Here is a 19,706-nt window from a genome sequence, read left to right as displayed (position 1 = left end):
TTCCCTGCTCTTTGTTCTTTGCCTCATGCAGTCTTACCCTGTGCATAAACAACTTAATATTCAACCAAAGTCTCAAAGGGCAACATACTAGTTTTCTTTTGCTGCTGTAACAAAACACCACAAACTTAGTACCTTAAAACACAAAAAGGTATTCTCTTACAGCTCTGGTGGTCTAAAATGAGTCAACAAGGCTGCATTCCTTCTGGAGGCCCGAGGAGAGAATTTGTTTCTTTGCCTTTGCTAGCTTCTACAATCTATCTGCATTCCTCAGCTCATGATCCCAACCCTCCATCTTCAAAGCCAACAGTGTAGCATTTACCAATCTCTTTCTCCTTTCCACATTCACATCACCTTTTCTCTCTGACCCTCTTGTTTCCCTCTTATTAGGACCCTTGGATTACACTGGGCCCTTCTGGATAATCCAAGTTAATCTCCCCATCTCAAGATCCTTATTAATCAGATCTACAAATGTAAGGTAACATATTTACAAGCTCCAGTGATTTGGACATGGACATCTCTGGGTGACCACTATTCAACCTACCACCAACTCTTAGCAAATTTCTGGACCTCTTTCACTGAACAGTTCCCATCTCTTCATTACTCTGTTCTACATATTACAGCTGCCTTAATCTCCCCAAAATCTGTTCCATGTTTCCCCTACTCTTTTGATATTGTCTCTCTACAAATTTTTCCCATGGACAACTCCATTCCCCCCAGAAAGTAATGAGTCTCCTCCATCCCATGAGAAGGGGACACTTGATTCTTCGAATGTTACTGTTTGTTGATGTTTCACAGCCCCTGGACTATTCATGAAAACTCACGTTCTAAGAACCAATGGGCAGAGAAACACTACCACATGTGTTGAAAATGTGTTGGGACCACATTCAAATTGTTATTGCTTCTCAGTAGAGTTTTGAGGTAAAAGACAAGATATACTTCTCACTGTATTTTCTTATGTCCTTTCTAAATTTTTTAATTGTGTGTTTTACCCATGAAAATAAAACAGCAACAGAAAATAAATTCCACGGTCAATAACTATGTAAACGGTGGCAACAAAACATGACAAGTTAGGTAAGGAACTAAATGAGAGACTCCACATAAAAGCCCATCATAAAACTCATTATTCTGAATGTCCTAATGGTAATCATGGGAGGAGGCATAGTTGAGATTTTACGATCAGACTTCTGACATTATTTATCAGACAGCACGAAAATGTTTTGAATTTTGTCCCTCACCCTAAGGGATAAATAGAAACTTTAAGAGTTAGGAATGTCAACATTATTAAATTAACAATGGCTCTCATAATCAGGTAAGATTCTGGAAAGATAGCCAAGGCTTGTTCAAATGGCTAGAATTTAGTAAGATGGCTGTCACCTTTAATCCTAAGCCTAGATTTCTAGGATGCTTCAGCATTATAAATTATACCAGTTATTCATCTACCTCCATGGCAGAAGGAGTTTATCTGGATACATTCAGAAATTAGACAACCTGATCAGTGTTTCGCTCTTGGCGAAGAATGACAATTTACTTCGTTTTATGTACTTTATCCATCTGCAGTCTGTTGATTCACCTTAAAAGTCATAACCCACTAAGAATCGTTTAGGCAGAATTTGGCACTAATTACAACTTATTTTCCTATACCTCACATGCCTACCAAGTCAACTCTCCTGCAGCACTCTCCCAAAACAAACTCTCACTACTACCAAATTTGTTCTAATCATACATTATAGATTAACATATAAAGGAGGGAAAGCTTTTACAAGAGAAATCTCTCCTTCACTACTGATCCAGTAAGTTTATAATTAGCTTTAAAATTTGCATGCTTCCTATAATAATTACTCCTACAGACCTAGTGTTCATAATTGGTTAGGACACTGTGCATAGACGTCACAGTGTCCATGAAACAGACACGAGGCCTAGGACACTTTATAAATCATTAGTCAAGTCATATTTTCTAACTAGCATTTAAAAAAAAAACTCTCAATGACTTTATTACTTGAGTAGAAACTGCTATTCCTTTTTCTTTTCTCCTCTATCACATTACAAAACCCAAAAACATAATTACTCCTATACCAAACCAGTTATTTAACCTCTTAGTCTGAAAATAAGGTTGGGAGACGTTGTAGTAGATACTATTTTCTCAATGTTACTAAAACCAAAGCTTGTACGTCACTTACCACTTAATGTTTTAGATCTAATTGGAGGCAATCCCTTCTTCTGTCGTTCCTTCTCCCTTTCTCTAGCTCTTCTTTCACTTGAGTATGAACGCGATGATTTCCTTTTTCTTTCTCTAGAGCGAGAGCGTGATCGCTTTCTGTGTTTACGCTTTCGAGAACCAGATCGTGACCTAGACCTTCGTTTTCTTGGTGATCTACAAAAAAAATCTTATTTTACTTCTAATGACAAAGTTGTTATTCTATCGAATTTCTCACTTGTAGGTGGGGCGGGGGCGAGACTGTCTGGTATTTAGCTACCTTTTAAAAAACATTCAAGCATAATCAAGTATCAAACATGTATTTTCTCAAATCTCTATACTGCTTAGGTCCACACTAGTCACAGATGTTTGTCTGCAATGATTCTTACTGAATCTGGGTGATCATTCACAATCACAAGGAAGAAGAAGAGAAAGAGATTCTAGTAAGGCCTCACTTTCTCTTAGGGTCTTCCAACTCTTTTTTCAAACAAGAGTCAAGAACAGGGATGAAAGATGGAAGAAAACAAAAAGATTCTTTAGGTGACAAAGATGTTACATTCTTAAAATTAAGAAACAAAGAATGTTTTCAGCAGAACATTAGGCCACTATACAATTCTGTTTACAAGTTTTCAATTTCTAAAATCTCCTGTGCTTGACTTTACAATATAATGTGATACTGAAATACGGTTTCTTTTTTCCTGTCAGTCATATGCCATTGAACTCGCTTCAAAATACTTAGTAAGGAGGTGTTGCTAAGATTAATAAAGAAGTTGCTAAGACAAAGAAGTTTCAGCACTAACACTGTAATTCACTAAAGAGAGGTCAGCTTAGAGAAAGATGAACTGACAGGCTCTCATTTGCAAGAGGTAAATACAAGTAAGTTCTTGAAACACATAAGAAATGACTGAAAAAGTCATCAAGGATACTGCCTCTCTTCCAGCATTCGCTGTTCAGATTTTCTGGGTATTTGTGTGTAGAAAACAGGGCATTAAAATGTTAAAGATTAATGACTTTAAGCTTTAAGACAGTTTATAGCAAAAACAATATATACATGCTACAAGAAAATTTACCAGGTTAAGAATAAGGCACCTTCAACTCAAATTTGAATGGGCATGCACATTAATGAGCCTCAGCCATGTTGAACAGCCCACAAAGGAAACCATTTCTAGGATATGTTTTGTAATAGTCTGATATGCTTAATGTTTATAAAAATAATTTTTGTAGTTTTACTTTTATAATCATTTTTGGTATTATGAGATGAAATGGAATGTGAGAAATACAATGGAGTTTCTAATACTGTTCCTCTACAGCTTGATTTAAGTGTTGTTCAGAGGCAATAATACCCTAAGCTGACTATCATGATGTTATTAACTAAAACCAGATATAACCCCAAATCCAAGTCTCATGATACTGCCGTGACTCATGCAAATTATTCAAATAAATGGCCACAGCCACACCCAATTAAAAACAGAACACATATTTTCTGTTTTTTGAAGTTCTGAATTACTTCCTCCTGAGAGAATGTCACTCTCAGAAAACATTTTCTTTAATCTTGATGCAAAGAAATAGAGGATGCAAAAAAGTAAAGCCAACAATTTAAATGTTCGCACACAGCTATTCTTAAATAGTATTGTAGAACCTTGAACGAGATCGGGAATGCGTTCTTGATCTTGAGCGAACAGCCACTTTCTTTGCTTCCTGTTCAAAGATCTCCTCTTCTACTCCATCTTGCCCTTCATCTATATCCATATCCTTGAAAGTCAAAAGAACAGCAAACAAAATGCCTGGTTGAGATTCAGTGTGTATTGGTAATTCTGCCTTACAAAATATTCACCATAGTAGCATTAATGACTAACAGTAAAATGGTAAGAATGTGGAGCTTAATGAGGAGGAAAAGCCATTCAGGTTTACATTATTTACATACAATAAAAATTATTACTATATTTTAAGATTCTTTTCTGTAATTAATTTTGTAAATTTATGCCTCAAAAAACATTTACTTTTTACCTGCTGCTGAATATCTATGGAATCATCCAAATTTGCTTCAGGTTCAAGGAAATGCTGTTGACTGCTCCCTTGTGATGGTGACACGGAATGCTCTGACCCAAATGTTCCTTCTTGACTATCCTGAGGAGTTGCCTATTGAGAATGTACACAAACACACAAACATTGGGAAATAATGAATATTATGAATATTGTTACAAATGAAACATCACAATTAAAAAGGAGCCCAATACCTAAAGAAATCCCATTACATCTTTTATGATCAATCTAAAATGGCACTTCTGTATAAATCCAAGTTTACTTAAAAGCACAGAATACCTCCATAAAAGGGAGATACTATAACACTAGAAAAGAATGCTAAGATAAAGTAGGTCTCCAAACAAATTTTATATTGTGGAAAATATAAACTACCAAGAATAAAGGGACTGTATCATGAATGATATATAAAGAACTAAGTCACCCAACTGCACGTGTAGAAGCAAAACGAAGCTCAAACCCCAATATCAAAATCACTAATCTTGCAAAATCAGTTCTCACCTTGGGTCTTTTTCAACCTCCACCTCTAGGAATTGACAAAAGAGTATTAGGAAGTACTCAAATGTGTAAAATATTTCAGAAAGACTAATAAAAGTTAGGCAATGCAGCCTAATTATAGGAAAAACTAAAATTTAAACCTTTTTGCCCCCCTAGGACTAGAATTACAGCAACTTGCTATAGGGATACTGCTTACATGGTGCTAATCACTATGAACTTGACTAGCAATTACATATACTATGGTGTTAACTAAAATTGATAAACTGATTATTATGAAGAAATGACTCCCTAGTTAAACATTCCTAAAACATGATCTCACAGGTGCTGAGGATTAGTAAGAAGAGTTGGTACACAAGTTGGAAACTAGTATAATAATTAACAGAAAAGAGCAACTAAAAACTACTGTTCCCTTGCTACAAACTCTGTGATTGTGAACCAAGTTACTCCAACTCTAAATTTGTTTCCCTATGTGTAAAAGGAATACAAGCACAGTGATTATAAAAAACAATATTGTATTATAAATTTCAAAGTTGCTAAGAAACTAAATCTTAATTGTTCCCACGGCAAAAAAGAAATGATAATTATTTGACATGATAGAGGTGTTAGCTAACACTACAGAGGTAATCATATCCCAATACATAATCATATCAAATCAATATGTTGTACATCTTAAACTTACACAATGCTATATGTCAATTATATCTCAATAAAAATTTTTTTAAAAATATACTCTTACTCTAATAACATTTACACTGAAAGAGAAGAAAGCAGCATAAAAATTAAGAGCCAAAAAGAGCATTAAAGAACTGTTTCCAAAAAAAAAAAAAGAACTGTTCCAAGTGTCTTAATTTATGAACGAACAGGCTCCCCAAAGACACGTAACATTTTCAAGGTTTAGAAGTAAATTAAAGCTAAAATTAGAATTAAAGTTCTATTAGTCTTTATTCCACAAAATTCACCAAAAAGTTGGTAAATAAGTATGTGTTTGCGAACAAATCAAAATGTTTTTAAAGCACAGTCCTGGCTTATGCCTTTAAAATGGTACAATAAAAATAAAATTCTTAACAACACAGCAAGATAATTTTCAACTTTATCCTGAGCTGTATGGGTTGGTCCTAATTCAGTACTCATACATCCTTCACATTATTTACTTCTTACCTCACCATTCACCTTGAGCATCCTACCTACCATTCACCCACTTGTTTTTCATCTTTGATTTTCTATTTAATGGTCAACCCTTGGTATAACCAGCAGAATCCACTGCAACCAATGCTAGTTTTTGAGGTTCTTTTTTTTTTTTTTCTTTTTGTGGTACGTAGGCCTCTCACTGTTGTGGCCTCTCCCGTTGCGGAGCACAGGCTCCAGACACGCAGGCTCAGCGGTCATGGCTCAAGGGCCTAGCCGCTCCACGGCATGTGGGATCCTCCCGGATCGGGTCACGAACCCGTGTCCCCTGCATCAGCAGGCGGACTCTCAATCACTGCGCCACCAGGGAAGCCCATGAGGTTCTTTTTTGAGCAGTTTTACCTATTTGAAAAGGTTGTGATTCATGACTTTTATTCTTTCTTAACAATCTTATGAAGAACAAAGAGAAAATCTACTTTTAATATTCTACCAAATTTTATCTTATGATCTTGCCGTTAGCATTAATTAGGTCCACTGGACCCTTAGCTATATCTAAGATATGTTATGGGATCTTAGAGGTCTTATTTTCCTATATACTGAAACATTTTGCCATTTCATCATCCTAAGAATTATTCCATTATTACTCATCAATACTCCCAACTGTAGCCAAAAAGACTAAAATAATAAAAAAAAAATGGAATTGTTGAGAAGGGTGATTCAACAGTGAAACCATCATCATTCAGTTTTACTGCATCACCAAAACCACTGCATTGTATTTCAAGAAGGTATAAATAAGGCTGGAGACATATCTGTAGTCTGCTTTTAGCTTTCCTTGGACAATGGATATTTAGATGTTTCATTTTCTGTCCATAATGGTAAAGAGAAGAAAACTGACAAAGAAACATATTTCACAAATTTTTTTCTTTTTTTTTGGGCGCAAAGCCTGCTGGATCTCAGCTCCCCGACCAGGGACTGAACTCGCGCCCTTGCCAGTGTAAGCACAGAGTCCAAACCACTGGACCACCAGGAATTCCCAATATTTCACAACACTTAGACAAAGCAGATGATGAATGCAAAAAAAAAAAAAGACAGCAGCATTCTAGACTCTAATGGTAACGGTGGAATTTAATGTTTAAGTGAAATATCAGACGGTGAGTTTTCAAATGACTGCATCCCAAATGTATTTCTCAAACTCAAGAACTGATTAGCGAAAAATGTATCTCTAAGGACAAAAATCTCTAAGGGTATTTTCATTCAATTAGTCATTCAACAGGAAGGACTTCATCTTACAGTATTTTGGAACAAGAAGCTGGACTGTCTGTTTTGTTAAAAGAACATGTGACATTTGAACTTAGTTGACATAAAAAGGTTTGCTATATTTCAACTGTATTAAAATTCCTGATTATGTTTATTCTCCCCTACCCCTTTAGCCTCGCTTTTAAATTATTTGTAAGATGACTAAAAAATATTTTAAAAAAACCAAAAAGACTCCATGGGACCCAGGTGGCAAATGACTTTTTACCCTGATATACTGATATACGTCCTTAGTATACATCCTGGTATATTCATCTTTAGTTTCTTCAACAATGTCTTCAGGCAAAGCATCAGTGATAATACTGAGGGACTTCACTGGTGGTCCAGTGGTTAAGAATCCGCCTTCCAATGCAGGGGGCCCAGGTTCAATCCCTGGTCAGGGAACTAAGATCCCACATGCTGTGGGGCAACTAAGCCCACACCGCAACTACTGAGCCCGCGTGCCACAACGAAAGATCCTGCATGTCGCAACAAAGATCCCACGTGCCACAACTGAGACCTGACGCAGCCAAATAAATAAATAAAGATAATATCGAAAAAAACAGAAGACAAGGATAACAGCAGTTAGCAGAGACTTTTTTGAAAGTTGGATTAACATTCACTAAATATCACATTTTGATCCCTTATAAATCTACTTTCCTCTATTTTTTTCTGTATAAGTGGCAGGAAAGACTTTGTCAAAAACCTTACTGAAATCCACACATGCTATGCTTACACCTACAGCATTTTCCTAATTTATGAGTCTAATAACCTTACAACATCAACCTCAGTACCCTGAAATGCAACTCAAGTCTCTTAACGTATCACCCACCTTAGTTATCATGTTCACTTCTCCTCTTTCCATTATATTCTCCTCTATAAAAAACTACTGAAGCAAAATAAGTTACATATTTCTGATATCCCACTGACAGCTCTTTATTAAGTAGCTGAATCTTCTATAATTTTTATTCCTAACATTCTTTTTAAAGCACTTTTATTAGTCTTATCATTTTCATCATCAGCATTTCATTCTATGACTCTGACATCTTTTGGATATCCTGATAAAACAATTATGAAAATCACAACTCCAGCTTACTCAAGACAATAGAAATCATTCCTCTTATGATATGATTGTTAGTCCCTTCACAATTCAACCATTCTCAGAAAGTGCTCCCATTTTCCACTGGTTTTCCATCATTAGATAAAAGACCTCAACCCACACCCAAGCGTGGTCAAGGCTGCAAGAACAGAGCGGCACTAGCAAACCTATTCTTTTCTCTGAGGCGCTCTAATAAATTTTAGGCAGCCACACGGAGCTTACTGGTAAACAAAAATGCTTAATTTTTCTGCATGTTTCACCCCATCTTAAATACACTAAAGGCAACTGGTTTGATAGAGCCAATTACACAACTTATTAAATTTGTTACTCTGTTGATATTTACTTTTCAATTTTAAATTTGTGATAGGTTTTAAACACTATTTACCTTACGCATTAGAAAAGTTGCTTTTTTTCTTCACTACTCCCTTTTCTTCACTGCTTATTTTTGAATAAGGAAGCTTTTAAGAACATCTACTCCTTTCAAAGAGATCTTATTACTATATCTTCTAAAATTTTGGAGATGGTATAGAGTAATCAACTAAGACCAGAGTTCTTTTTTCTGTTTTTGGTTGGTGAGATTCTTAAAACAAAATCCCTCTCAAGTTTTTAGTAACTTTCACTTCAGTAACTTGGTGTTAATTACAAGCTCAAGCTCAAGATCAAGGTCAAGAGTACTACACCTTTACTGTCTCTGCTAAACCTTCATTCTACTGCTTCTGCTAAAACTTCTGAAATGAAATTGGAACTAAGGCAATTCAAAAGTGTCACATCTATAGCTGAACAAATCTGTATAGATAAACTCTTCCATTACTACTACCTCTTGCCTCTGTAACAGCTCTGACAACCTGTTTCTCTTCCTTGAGTCACAACTTATGTTTTTCTTTAAATAACATCCAGTTTTTTGTTTTTTTTTTTTTTTGCCCACACTGTGTGGCATGTGGGATCTTAGTTCCCTGACCAGGGATCGAACCCGGTCCCCTGCATTGGGAGTGTGGAGTCTTAACCACTGGACCGCCAGGGGAGTCCCCAAATTTTCTTTATTGTGCTTTGTCTTCAAGTTTCTGAATTCTCAGGCAGATATATTTTATTTTCTTGACATAAAATAATGCACCTACCCAACTACTTCTATCAGAATTATTTCTACAAAACAAGATATGGAATTCCATTCTCATAATTCCAGGTACAAGTTCCAACATACAAATGTCATCAAAATCCATTTTACAAGGACTTCCCTGGTGGCGCAGTGGTTGAGAGTCTGCCTGCCACTGCAGAGATCGAACACGGTTTCGATCCCTGGTCCGGGAGGATCCCACATGCCACGGAGTGGCTGGGCCCACGTGTCACAACTGTTGAGGCCTGTGCCCCTGGAACCCAGGCTCTGCAACAAGAGTGGCCTCTGCTCGCCGCGGCTAGAGGGAGCCCACATGCAGCAGCGAAGACCCAACACAGCCAAAAATAAATAAATAAATTTATTTTTAAAAAAAATCCATTTTACATTTACTCTTTGAATTAAAAGGACAAGTTCGGGGACTATCCCTTCTAAAGCAATCCTCCCTCTTCCATATTCCCATAGTCCTTCACATATACCTCTATTTCAGAAACCAGGATTCTGCCTTGTGTTCATATAGATATATGCACTCCATTAGAGAAGAGCTTACTTGAGGCCAGACACTTCTCTGTTCATCTCTGTATGTATTACCTAACAATGCTCATACTTTAAAAATATTTGTGGTATTGTATTAAATTCATTAGAGTCAAAAAGGTTTGATTAGGAAGAAGTGTGACTGGGGGGAATTCCCAGAAACCCATATCCAAAGTTTAACATCCATTAAGTATTTCTCATATAGAGCAAAAAGAGGCTTTGTAATGGATTTAACCCTAGTTTCACAACAATTTGACATATTTTATCAATTCTAAGGTATGATTTTTCTTTACATTTTATCACCCTGAAATTTAGAAGATTCTTAAAACTCCAAGGGATGTTATATATACAAGTATCTAAAAATTCTTAGCTATACATAAAATAATGGTGGGTCTTAAGACTGATTATATGTGATACTGTGTACTTTAACAGTAGATGTTTCGATTTCACTAAGCTTCAATTTCCTACAATGTAAATGAGATTCAAAATACCTATCGCATAAGCATCAACTATAATCATGCCTAATAAAGCTCTTGCCACATACTAACAGTCTAATTAAAGAGAGCAATCTATTCTGTCATCATCACCACCACCAACAGCAAAATCATTACTATCTTGGCTTGACAGGGAATTGAGAGGAAAGGAAAGTTTTCAGCTGTAATACTGAAACACCGTCTGTCTTCTGTTCTCTAATTCCAGTACACTGAAATTAATGTTCTCAATGGATACATAAGTTGCCAGTAAACATTCTGATTACCAAAAAACAAAATGAAACAAAAAAACAAACAAAAACTGTAAAGGTCCTGAAACAACTGATCTCCCTAGTAATAAACAGCTGAAGAAAAAAAATCACCAAATGACAGACTGTACATAGCAGTAACTCTAAAGACCACAAGATGGGGTTATAAACCTTTTGAGGCTGTTGCTGTTCCAAGAGTTGCTGTCTGAGATGTTCCAGATTTTGCTGCTGTAGCTGTTCTGCTATCTGATGAAAGATGGAATTGTTCACAGATTCTGAAACATGAGAACTAAAAGGAAAAACAAGTGGAAATGTATATTAAAATCCAAAAAGATAATATGATAATAACTGAATATTCAAAAAGAACACCCCAAAATGCAATTAAATGGAACATACTCTACTATTATACTCTGCTATATGTTTACTTTTGAAATATTAACACAGAAAATAGAATACCTCAGAACATTAATACGTTAAAATAGAAATATACTCTTCAACAGTGTTTCAATAGATGGATCACATGTTAGAGATACTCTGATGAAGAGCTGATATTACTGCCTCACAGTATTAAAATACATATAAATTAGTACTTTTTACATTACAGCATTTTAAGAAAATCTCAATAAAACACTTATAAAAAGAGTTAAAAGTACTTAAGCACTGTCACTCTAACTCCTTCTTTAAACTATGAGACAGTGGGAAAAATGTTCCATCAATCAGTATATGTGAAATCTACCATCATAATTGATTATACACTTCATAAAACTAATCTGCTTTCTTTAGAAAAGCATTCACATTATTAGGTATGTTAACGGAAACAGTGTTTAGATAAGAGGAATTAATAATTTAACTATACTCTGGGTAATCCACACCTGGAATACATCTGGAATTCTGGGTGCCACAAGGCAAGACATGAACAAAAAAGAGGGCATCCCAAAAGGGGCAATGAGGATGGTGAGAAGTCTTAAAACAGTTGGAAAAAAGTGTACTGCATCTGGAGCAAATAAACCTATGGGAAGAATGATACCTATCTTCAAATACTGGAATGGCTATGTCTCAAAAGAAAATGGAGCAAATTTGTTTCCTTGCTTCAGAAAGCAAAATGGATCAGTGTATAGAAAGCAAATCAAATAAGATTCAGTAACAAAAGATCATACAGTATTAAAAATTACCTTCTTGTCTTAGAAGGCATTAAAACAATGGATAAATAACCTATACAGATGGTTAAAGGAGATTACTACATTGCTCAGGACACTAACCTACATGATCTCAAATGCTTCTTATAACTTTAGAATTCATAATCTAAAACATTAGCTTTTATTTTTTTCAAGTAGAATCTATCATAAGCATATAACTGCAATTTTACATATAAGTATATTTTTAACATATTATCACAATATAGAAAACTAAATAACCACTGAAATAAGATTTCTAGAGGCTTTCCCCACTCACCATCCCTTTCCAATCCTTCCACCTTCCACCCCTACTCTCCAACATCCTCCTTCCCTCTGGTCCTCTCATGAACCCTCACCGAACCTAAGGCTCTGCAGAACTGTATCACTGATTTAAAGAAAAACACACAATCCATTTCTTTAACAAACAAAATCCCTACAACCCTATTCCTTACTTCTGATTAGTCTGATCTACTCCCAGAATTTAGTATACTTCCTAGTAGTGCCCACTGGCACTAGAAGCAAACATCTTTCCTATTATTTTAAATATTCTTACAACAGAGTTAAATAACTTAAAGCCTAATACAGACAACAGAAAATAACACAACTAGATTTATCAACACATCAATTTTCCAGTAAAGAATTCTGATATATCCCAATTATTTGCAAAGTTCTTAGGAAGAGTCAAAATAACACAGGGAAGCAACAAGCAGCAATTCTACCATCCTTCTGTAATGTGAGAGCTCAAGAGCCTGAAATAACTCAACTCACTCAAAGTGCACTTAGTAGCTCAATGGCAATGTCCCATACAATGTTTATAAAGATAACAGAAAAAATTTATGGTTTATAAAGAAAAACATAACGACTCTTACAGTTGAGAAGCTGGAATTTCCTTTTTGGGTTCTTCACTATGCTCAGAATCTTCCCCAAAATCAAACCTATCCATCAACTTCTAAGTGGGAAAAAAAGAGAAAGAGACAAATTTAAAAGTGCTTTGCACAAATAAAAGTTGCAAATGCTATTTTGAAGGTCACTGACATCCCATTAATTTATCTCTATCATTTAAAATGTAAATGTTTCATATCATTTTATTGTTATACTCCAATAAAACATTTTATTTGAGTGATCTTTACTTTTCTTCAGGGCATTTTGACAGACATTGCCTTACGAAGCAAAACAATCACGACACGCAGGATAAATACCAATACTCTTAACTTTATAAAAGAGAGGATTAGGATTAAAATAATTAAGTGGCTTGTCAATAGTAACATAGCTTGATTAAAAAAAAATCTAGAACTATAATCAACAGATCTGTTACTAGCGCAGTTCTCTCAGAATGCTCCACTGTCTTCTAAATGGTCAATTTAAAGACTTTTTGGAAGCTGCAGGCTAAAGAAGTCTAAGTAATAATCTATCAATATTTATATTTCTATGAAAATAGTGGTAGCAGAAATAAAAATAATACAGATAACACTTCCAAAGTATTATAATATTCCCATAAATAGCAAGAATATTAAGCATGTCACACAAGTTAAACATAAAAGATTTTCAACTTTAAAAACACTATTCTTGGGGCTTCCCTGGTGGCACAGTGGTTGAGAGTCCGACTGCCATTGTAGGGGACACGGGTTCGTGCCCCCATCTGGGAAGATCCCACATGCCGCGGAGCGGCTGGGCCCATGAGCCATGGCCACTGAGCCTGCGCGCCCGGAGCCTGTGCTCCGCAACGGGAGTGGCCACAACAGTGAGAGGCCCGCATACAGCAAAAACAACAACACCACCACTATTCTTTAGTTAGACCTCGATTTATCACAGCATAGTAACAAGCTGTAAAGAAGCTTTCCTTTGAACTTTCACATACTTTACAATTTTAATTCTAGCAGATTAAAATTATAGGACGGACACCATAATTAATATATTTGTAACATCCATAAAATAAATTAGGAAGTATAAAAAATAATCATCTGCCTCAACAGTGAATACAGGGGGCTTCCCTGGTGGCGCAGCGGTTGAGAATCCACCTGCCAATACAGGGGACATGGGTTCAAGCCTGGAAGGAAGATCCCACATGCCACGGAGCAACTAAGCCCGTGCACCACAACTACTGAGCCTGCCGCTCTAGAGCCCGTGAGCCACAACTACTGAAGCCCGTGGGCCTAGAGCCTGTGCTCCACAACGAGAAGCCATCGCACTGAGAAGCCCGTGCACCGCAACTAGAGAAAGCCCACACGCAGCAACGAAGACCCAATGCAGCCAAAAATAAAAGAAACAAAATAAATTTATTAAAAAAAAATAGTGAATACACAATTTTACTGACCAGTTATTATTAGTCAAAAGAAAATATTCTAAATGTTTCCAGTGGAATTATAAAATTACGTAATTTCTTTCAGAAATTTGAACTTTTTCTAAAATTTGTATCTTATAGAGTATGATGGATGTTAAAATATAAAATAGTGCTACGGTAAAATGTAATTTACAGAATTGGAATATACATGATAGTACAGAAAATTCAGTTCTTCATACAGAACAGATCTCTTATCTTAGTTTTTACCTTGTTAAAAGACACTCCCTGTTCTAGGGGATTAAGGGTGCTGGCTGCTGCAGCCGCTGCTGTGAGCTGTGCTGTAAGAGCCTGCAGCTGGACCACAAGGCCGGCATCCAGGGCTTGCAAGATGGAAGGCTGAGGCTTCTGCTGCTGTATCTGTAAAGTCTGTATTAACTGCTGAAGCTAAAGGGTGGGGAAAAAAAGAAAAAAGAAAATTACTACAAACAGGTGTTGGGTTTGTAATAAGAATACTCATCTAAAACTTTTGGTCAATGAAATTTACCATTCTACAGTCTAGAGACCAAGAAAAAATATATACTAACTTAAAAAAATTTAAAAAAAAAAAAGACTTTTTGTGTGTGCCGTATATAACACAGTCCTTAATAAGTCTGTCTTGCTTCTGGAAAGTCAGGGAAGTCTAAACAAAATAAAATGATCACACCATGACCAACGGATAAAAAAACTCATCACAAGCAGACTTTTTCCCACTAAGCTTTTTCATCCCTTCTTCAATTAACTCAATCTCTGTAAAAGGACAAGCACTTACAACTGCTTTTACTATCATTCAGATTTACCATCTGATAACACATTCCTGAAAGCAGCTAAGAAAATAAGAAATCTGTCCCTTGGAGCAGTCTGAAACTAAGGAAATTAAAGGTGAATAGTGTCAACAAGAGTTGAAAGCAACCCCTGTCCCCCCATTCACCCTCCCTCTTAAAAAACAGAAACAGTAGTAAGATGCTGAAGATAGTTCAGTTCAGTAAACCCTATATATAACCTAGTAGTAATTAATACTTTCCTACTCAAGATGTAAACCCAAGTTAAATCTGAAAATTATCAGTTTAGAATAGAAAAACAAAAATAGGAAAGCTATTGCTAAATAAGACATTTGCACTCTTTAAGTAAAGTTCAGTTTACACTGGGAGAAGGTAAAAACATGCACGATGACAGTAAGTAAAATAATTTCATCTGAAATAGCAACATTAAGAAACAAACTACAGTCTTTACCTATCATACCAACATTTACTACAAACTACTAATGTGATAGGAAAGAAACTACAAAAACATGATAGCTGAGCTACTGCACTGAGGAAGCTCCAAAACAGGATGGATGAATAAGAGGGAGGGAGAGAGGGAGGAAAGAAGCAAGTAAGGCAATATCACATTTCTCCTTTACACATTTTAAATGGTCCTTTTGACATCTCCATTTTCCCCCACAGCACTGTTATTCTTTCAGGCACCCAGGTTCAAACACTGCAACCCCCTACTTTCTTTCCTCTGCTCTGACTTCATATCTTATAGATCACTGTGTCTTCCTGACTCCTTGTACTATTCTTCCAGAAAATCCACACTCTGGCCAAAAGTATTTTTTTAATAGATGTCTTTTAAAATGACATTTGCTTTACGAATTACTTTCAAAATATCATTATCACAAAAGGTTAGTAATTCTATAATTTAATCTAATATCCAATTCAGTTTCCCAACCGTCCCAAAAATGCAGAAACTGGATCCAATCTAAGACGATAATTGAATTGTTTTTTTACATTTGTAAATCACTAAAATGGTTCCATATTTTTTTTGAGATTGTCTTTTTAAAGAGTCCACAACTGTACCGTTTTTTACTTATTCATATCACAATTAATCTGGTTTTTAGAGGATAAGTTAAAAAAAAAAAACCAAACAGATGCTAGACTATCCTCATATCTTGCCATGAGTAGTTCCATTTAAAGTCTCAATTCAAATGCCACTTTGTCAAAGATGCCTTCTCTTGGCTACCCTAATTCTGACCCCTTCCCCCAAACTTAGTCACTGTAAAGACTTACCCTGTTTTAAGCCATATATCACTATCTAAATAATGTTTTATACTCCGTTATTGTTTGTCTCCCCTAAGATAGATAGGTAACTTCTCCAAGGTAGAAGACTTCCCTGCCTTGTTACTGGAATAACAATAGCATCTAATAACGTCTGGCACAAACTGTGCACTGAATCAATTATTTTGGTGTGGAACGAATTATTTGTAAAATACTCTTTAATGACATAAAAGTGTTCATGATGCATTACTAAATGAAAAAAAAAAAGCAAGTTACACAGTACTATATGTAGTGTGGTCATTTTTAAAAAATAGAACACATACTCCTTAGGTGGTGCATAATGAAACAATGTGTTAGGAAAATAATGAGTCCTAAATCATTGACATAATAAAAAAGCTGCTCACCTGTTGGCCTTGAGGACTTTGTAAGATCTGAGCTACAGCTGCAAGTGTATCTGTATTTGTTATCTGAGACACCCACGGATCAGGTAAACCTTGGACCACATTGGCTGGAGTAACAGGTGTCACAGGAGTTCCTTGTGGAAAAGACATCAAACCCAACCCCAATAAATATGTAAGTACATAAATAAGACTTGGAAAAGTAGAGAGATTTGTTCTGTCACTTTTATAAAATATGTACAGATTTATATAAATGTAATTTTACTGTCTCCATTTTGAAAAACCATTATAGAATTAGGTATGTTAAAACAACAACAATTAAAAAAAGGCCAACCTAAAAGAGCTATCCATACTTGTTCTCAATTAACTAAGTTACTACTTTAAAGGAACCTACAGGGATTTCCCTGGTGGTGCAGTGGTTAAGACTCCACGCTCCTAATGCAGGGGGCACAGGTTCAACCCCTGGTCAGGGAACTAAGATCCCACATGCCCCACGGCATGGCCAAAAATAAAAAATAACTCAAAAAAATAAACAAAATAAAGGAGGCTATAATACTTGCAAGTCATTAAAAATCTTATTAAAGAAGATAATTCAATGACATAAGGAAATATTCAAAATGCAATCTTTCATGAAAAAAATTATTATAAAATAGTGTGCATAACATAAAACTATTTTTGTTCCAAAATATGTGTGTGTGTATATGTACACACACACATCAAAAACTAAATATATACCAAAATGCTAACAAATGTAATTCTTGGACTATGATAAAAAGTTTCAAATGTCATTTAAATACCTTAAAAAAAACACCACATGATTTTGAGATTATTACTAAACATTCTTCTCTCCATTAAATAAATTTTTCAGGGTTCTCTTTATATTAGTAGTCTTAGTTCACTGTGAATATCAAGATGATATATATGCAAGTTTAAAAGATTACAGTCTACATCAGGAAAAACTTAAATGACACACCAATTTCCAAAGCTGATTATGTTTCTAGGGATTTTAAAAACTAAGCTTTTTAATTTTTAGAAAAGAATTACACACAAATAAAACTTCTGATTTTATTTTTCACTTAAACTGCATTTCCTTTCATTTACCTAATGCTAGACAAATTCTCCTGCACTGTCAAATTATTATTTCATCTATGAATAATCACCTGAAAAGCATGAATAGAATACTCAGAAAATCTATCAAAGCAACATACCTGGGGTATTGCTCATAGCAGCAGTAGTACTGGCCAAAACAGGTGTGACAACTGGAGGAGGAATCCCTGCTGCCATATCCAAAAGAGGTTGAATAATCTCACTTTTAAATACATTATTCTTCTGCCATAAGTTTAATACTCTCACTATTTTACTCTACAGGAAAAAAGAAATATGATATTTTGGTTTTTTTGCTTTCAAAACCTTAGCACAGTCATATCATAGAGGCTACTTGGACAATAGATAAGAAGGATGGATTAAAATACTGCTATGATACTTTCCAGCCCTGATATTATGTTTCTATAACTTTGCATTTATTAACTTTAACTCACTTGCAAAAATATTCATTCTGATGAATATACAAGTTAATGAAAGCAATATTTAGCAGAAAGAAGGAAGGAATGGTAACTAGGTTTCACCTTCTACATGAACACTAATGAGATGGTTACAGTTAGCTGGAGAACTGTGTTAAGGATTCTGAGGCTTAGCACTAAAGTTATATTTACTGTTGATTTTAATTTTACCTTTTAAAAAAGTAACTTCAAAAGAAAATCCCTATCTTACGTGACTTAAAAAATTTTTTTTCATTTTAAAACTATCTAAGAACAAGAAAGGGTATTTCCTCACATAAGAATTTAACCAAATTTACTTTCTGCCACCACTGTTCAGCATATAAAAGTTCTGTAAACAGCAGTATTAGTTACTGACTACTGTAACGCTACTTAACTCCAGCAGAATAAGTTAAATGACAGAGGCTGAAATTAGTACTAAAAAGAGCCTTTTGTTAAATAATCTATTTTGTAATAGTAAAGTAAGGTTTTTTTTTTTTTGCAGTACGCGGGCCTCTCACTGCTGTGGCCTCTCCCGTTGCGGAGCACAGGCTCCGGGGGCGCAGGCTCAGCGGCTATGGCTTACGGGCCCAGCCGCTCCGCGGCATGTGGGATCTTCCCGGACCAGGGCACGAACCCGTGTCCCCTGCATCGGCAGGCGGACTCAACCACTGCGCCACCAGGGAAGCCCCAGGAATTTTTAAGAATATCTGGTTCACCTTTAAATCACTCATAATATTATATTATATCGACATATTTTCAAACTATGCCCAAGCTAAATTAACATGCAAATTTTTGTATTTCAAATGAAGCATAAGAAAGTTACACAAAGAATGCTTCATATCTTCTGATTTAACTATTTTTCCTAAGATGTGGGCACTAAGAAAGTACCTTATACTTTTTTTGCTTTACATTAAAAAAAAAAAAAAAAAAGTCTTCCAGTTCCCAAGATACTCATCAAGCACTAAAAGTAGTCACCGTCTGGTAAGTATCATTCTATGTATCTACCTACACACAAATAATGCCTCTCCTTTACGGAGTTTATGCACTGAGATTACAGTAGCAATGTAATCTTTCCTACTGTGGTTATTAAAAAAAAAAAAACCCTATATATTAAACTTTATTATAAATGAGAAACATTATTATTATGAAATCTACGAATTGAAGACTGACTTGTTCATTGTAATTGATAGAATTCCAAGTCCAAACTAGTGAAATTCCACAAAGCGTTTAAGTTACTTCAAAACATGTTTATATAAAATTTCAAATGAGTTATTTTAGGTGGGATTCTAAGGCATCTACTTTAAGTCTCAACTGTGATGGGTTACTTAAAAACTAGAAGCATTCTTTCTGCCTGCATAGAATTATCAACGTACCGAAGTTAATTAAAAGAAAAAAATCTGCTTCAAGAAGCATATCCAATAACAGTTTACAGAGAATGATACAATGATAAATTTATCTCCATATCTATCTATTATAACAGACTTTTTCCGTTTCAAAACTGTACAATAGTTAAAATTAAATTAAATTAAATTAAATTAAAAATAAAAACTACCTAGGGCTTCCCTGGTGGCGCAGTGGTTGAGAGTCCGCCTGCCGATGCAGGGGACGCGGG

General features: G+C 35.4%; 1 protein-coding gene across 4 annotated transcripts in view; it reads right to left on the bottom strand.

Annotated features, from left to right (window-relative positions):
* The window catches only part of SCAF8 (SR-related CTD associated factor 8), an 81,315-nt gene that overhangs the window by 18,470 nt on the left and 43,139 nt on the right, over nt 1–19,706 (bottom strand). For all 4 annotated transcript variants that reach the window (XM_007451346.1, XM_007451345.1, XM_007451343.1 and 1 more), the window contains 8 exons: nt 17,765–17,918; nt 16,563–16,693; nt 14,354–14,530; nt 12,675–12,754; nt 10,802–10,919; nt 4,202–4,333; nt 3,834–3,946; nt 2,178–2,371 (listed from right to left, as the gene is read on the bottom strand). In XM_007451346.1, the coding sequence (XP_007451408.1) occupies nt 2,178–2,371; nt 3,834–3,946; nt 4,202–4,333; nt 10,802–10,919; nt 12,675–12,754; nt 14,354–14,530; nt 16,563–16,693; nt 17,765–17,918 (1,099 nt within the window). The remainder of the gene's footprint in view (nt 1–2,177; nt 2,372–3,833; nt 3,947–4,201; nt 4,334–10,801; nt 10,920–12,674; nt 12,755–14,353; nt 14,531–16,562; nt 16,694–17,764; nt 17,919–19,706) is intronic.

The sequence above is a fragment of the Lipotes vexillifer genome, unplaced genomic scaffold, assembly GCF_000442215.2.
Source record: "Lipotes vexillifer unplaced genomic scaffold, Lipotes_vexillifer_v1.1 scaffold935, whole genome shotgun sequence".
NCBI lineage: Eukaryota > Metazoa > Chordata > Mammalia > Artiodactyla > Lipotidae > Lipotes > Lipotes vexillifer.
Note: the sequence above shows the minus strand (reverse complement) of the source record. Positions and strands in the feature narration are given on the sequence as shown.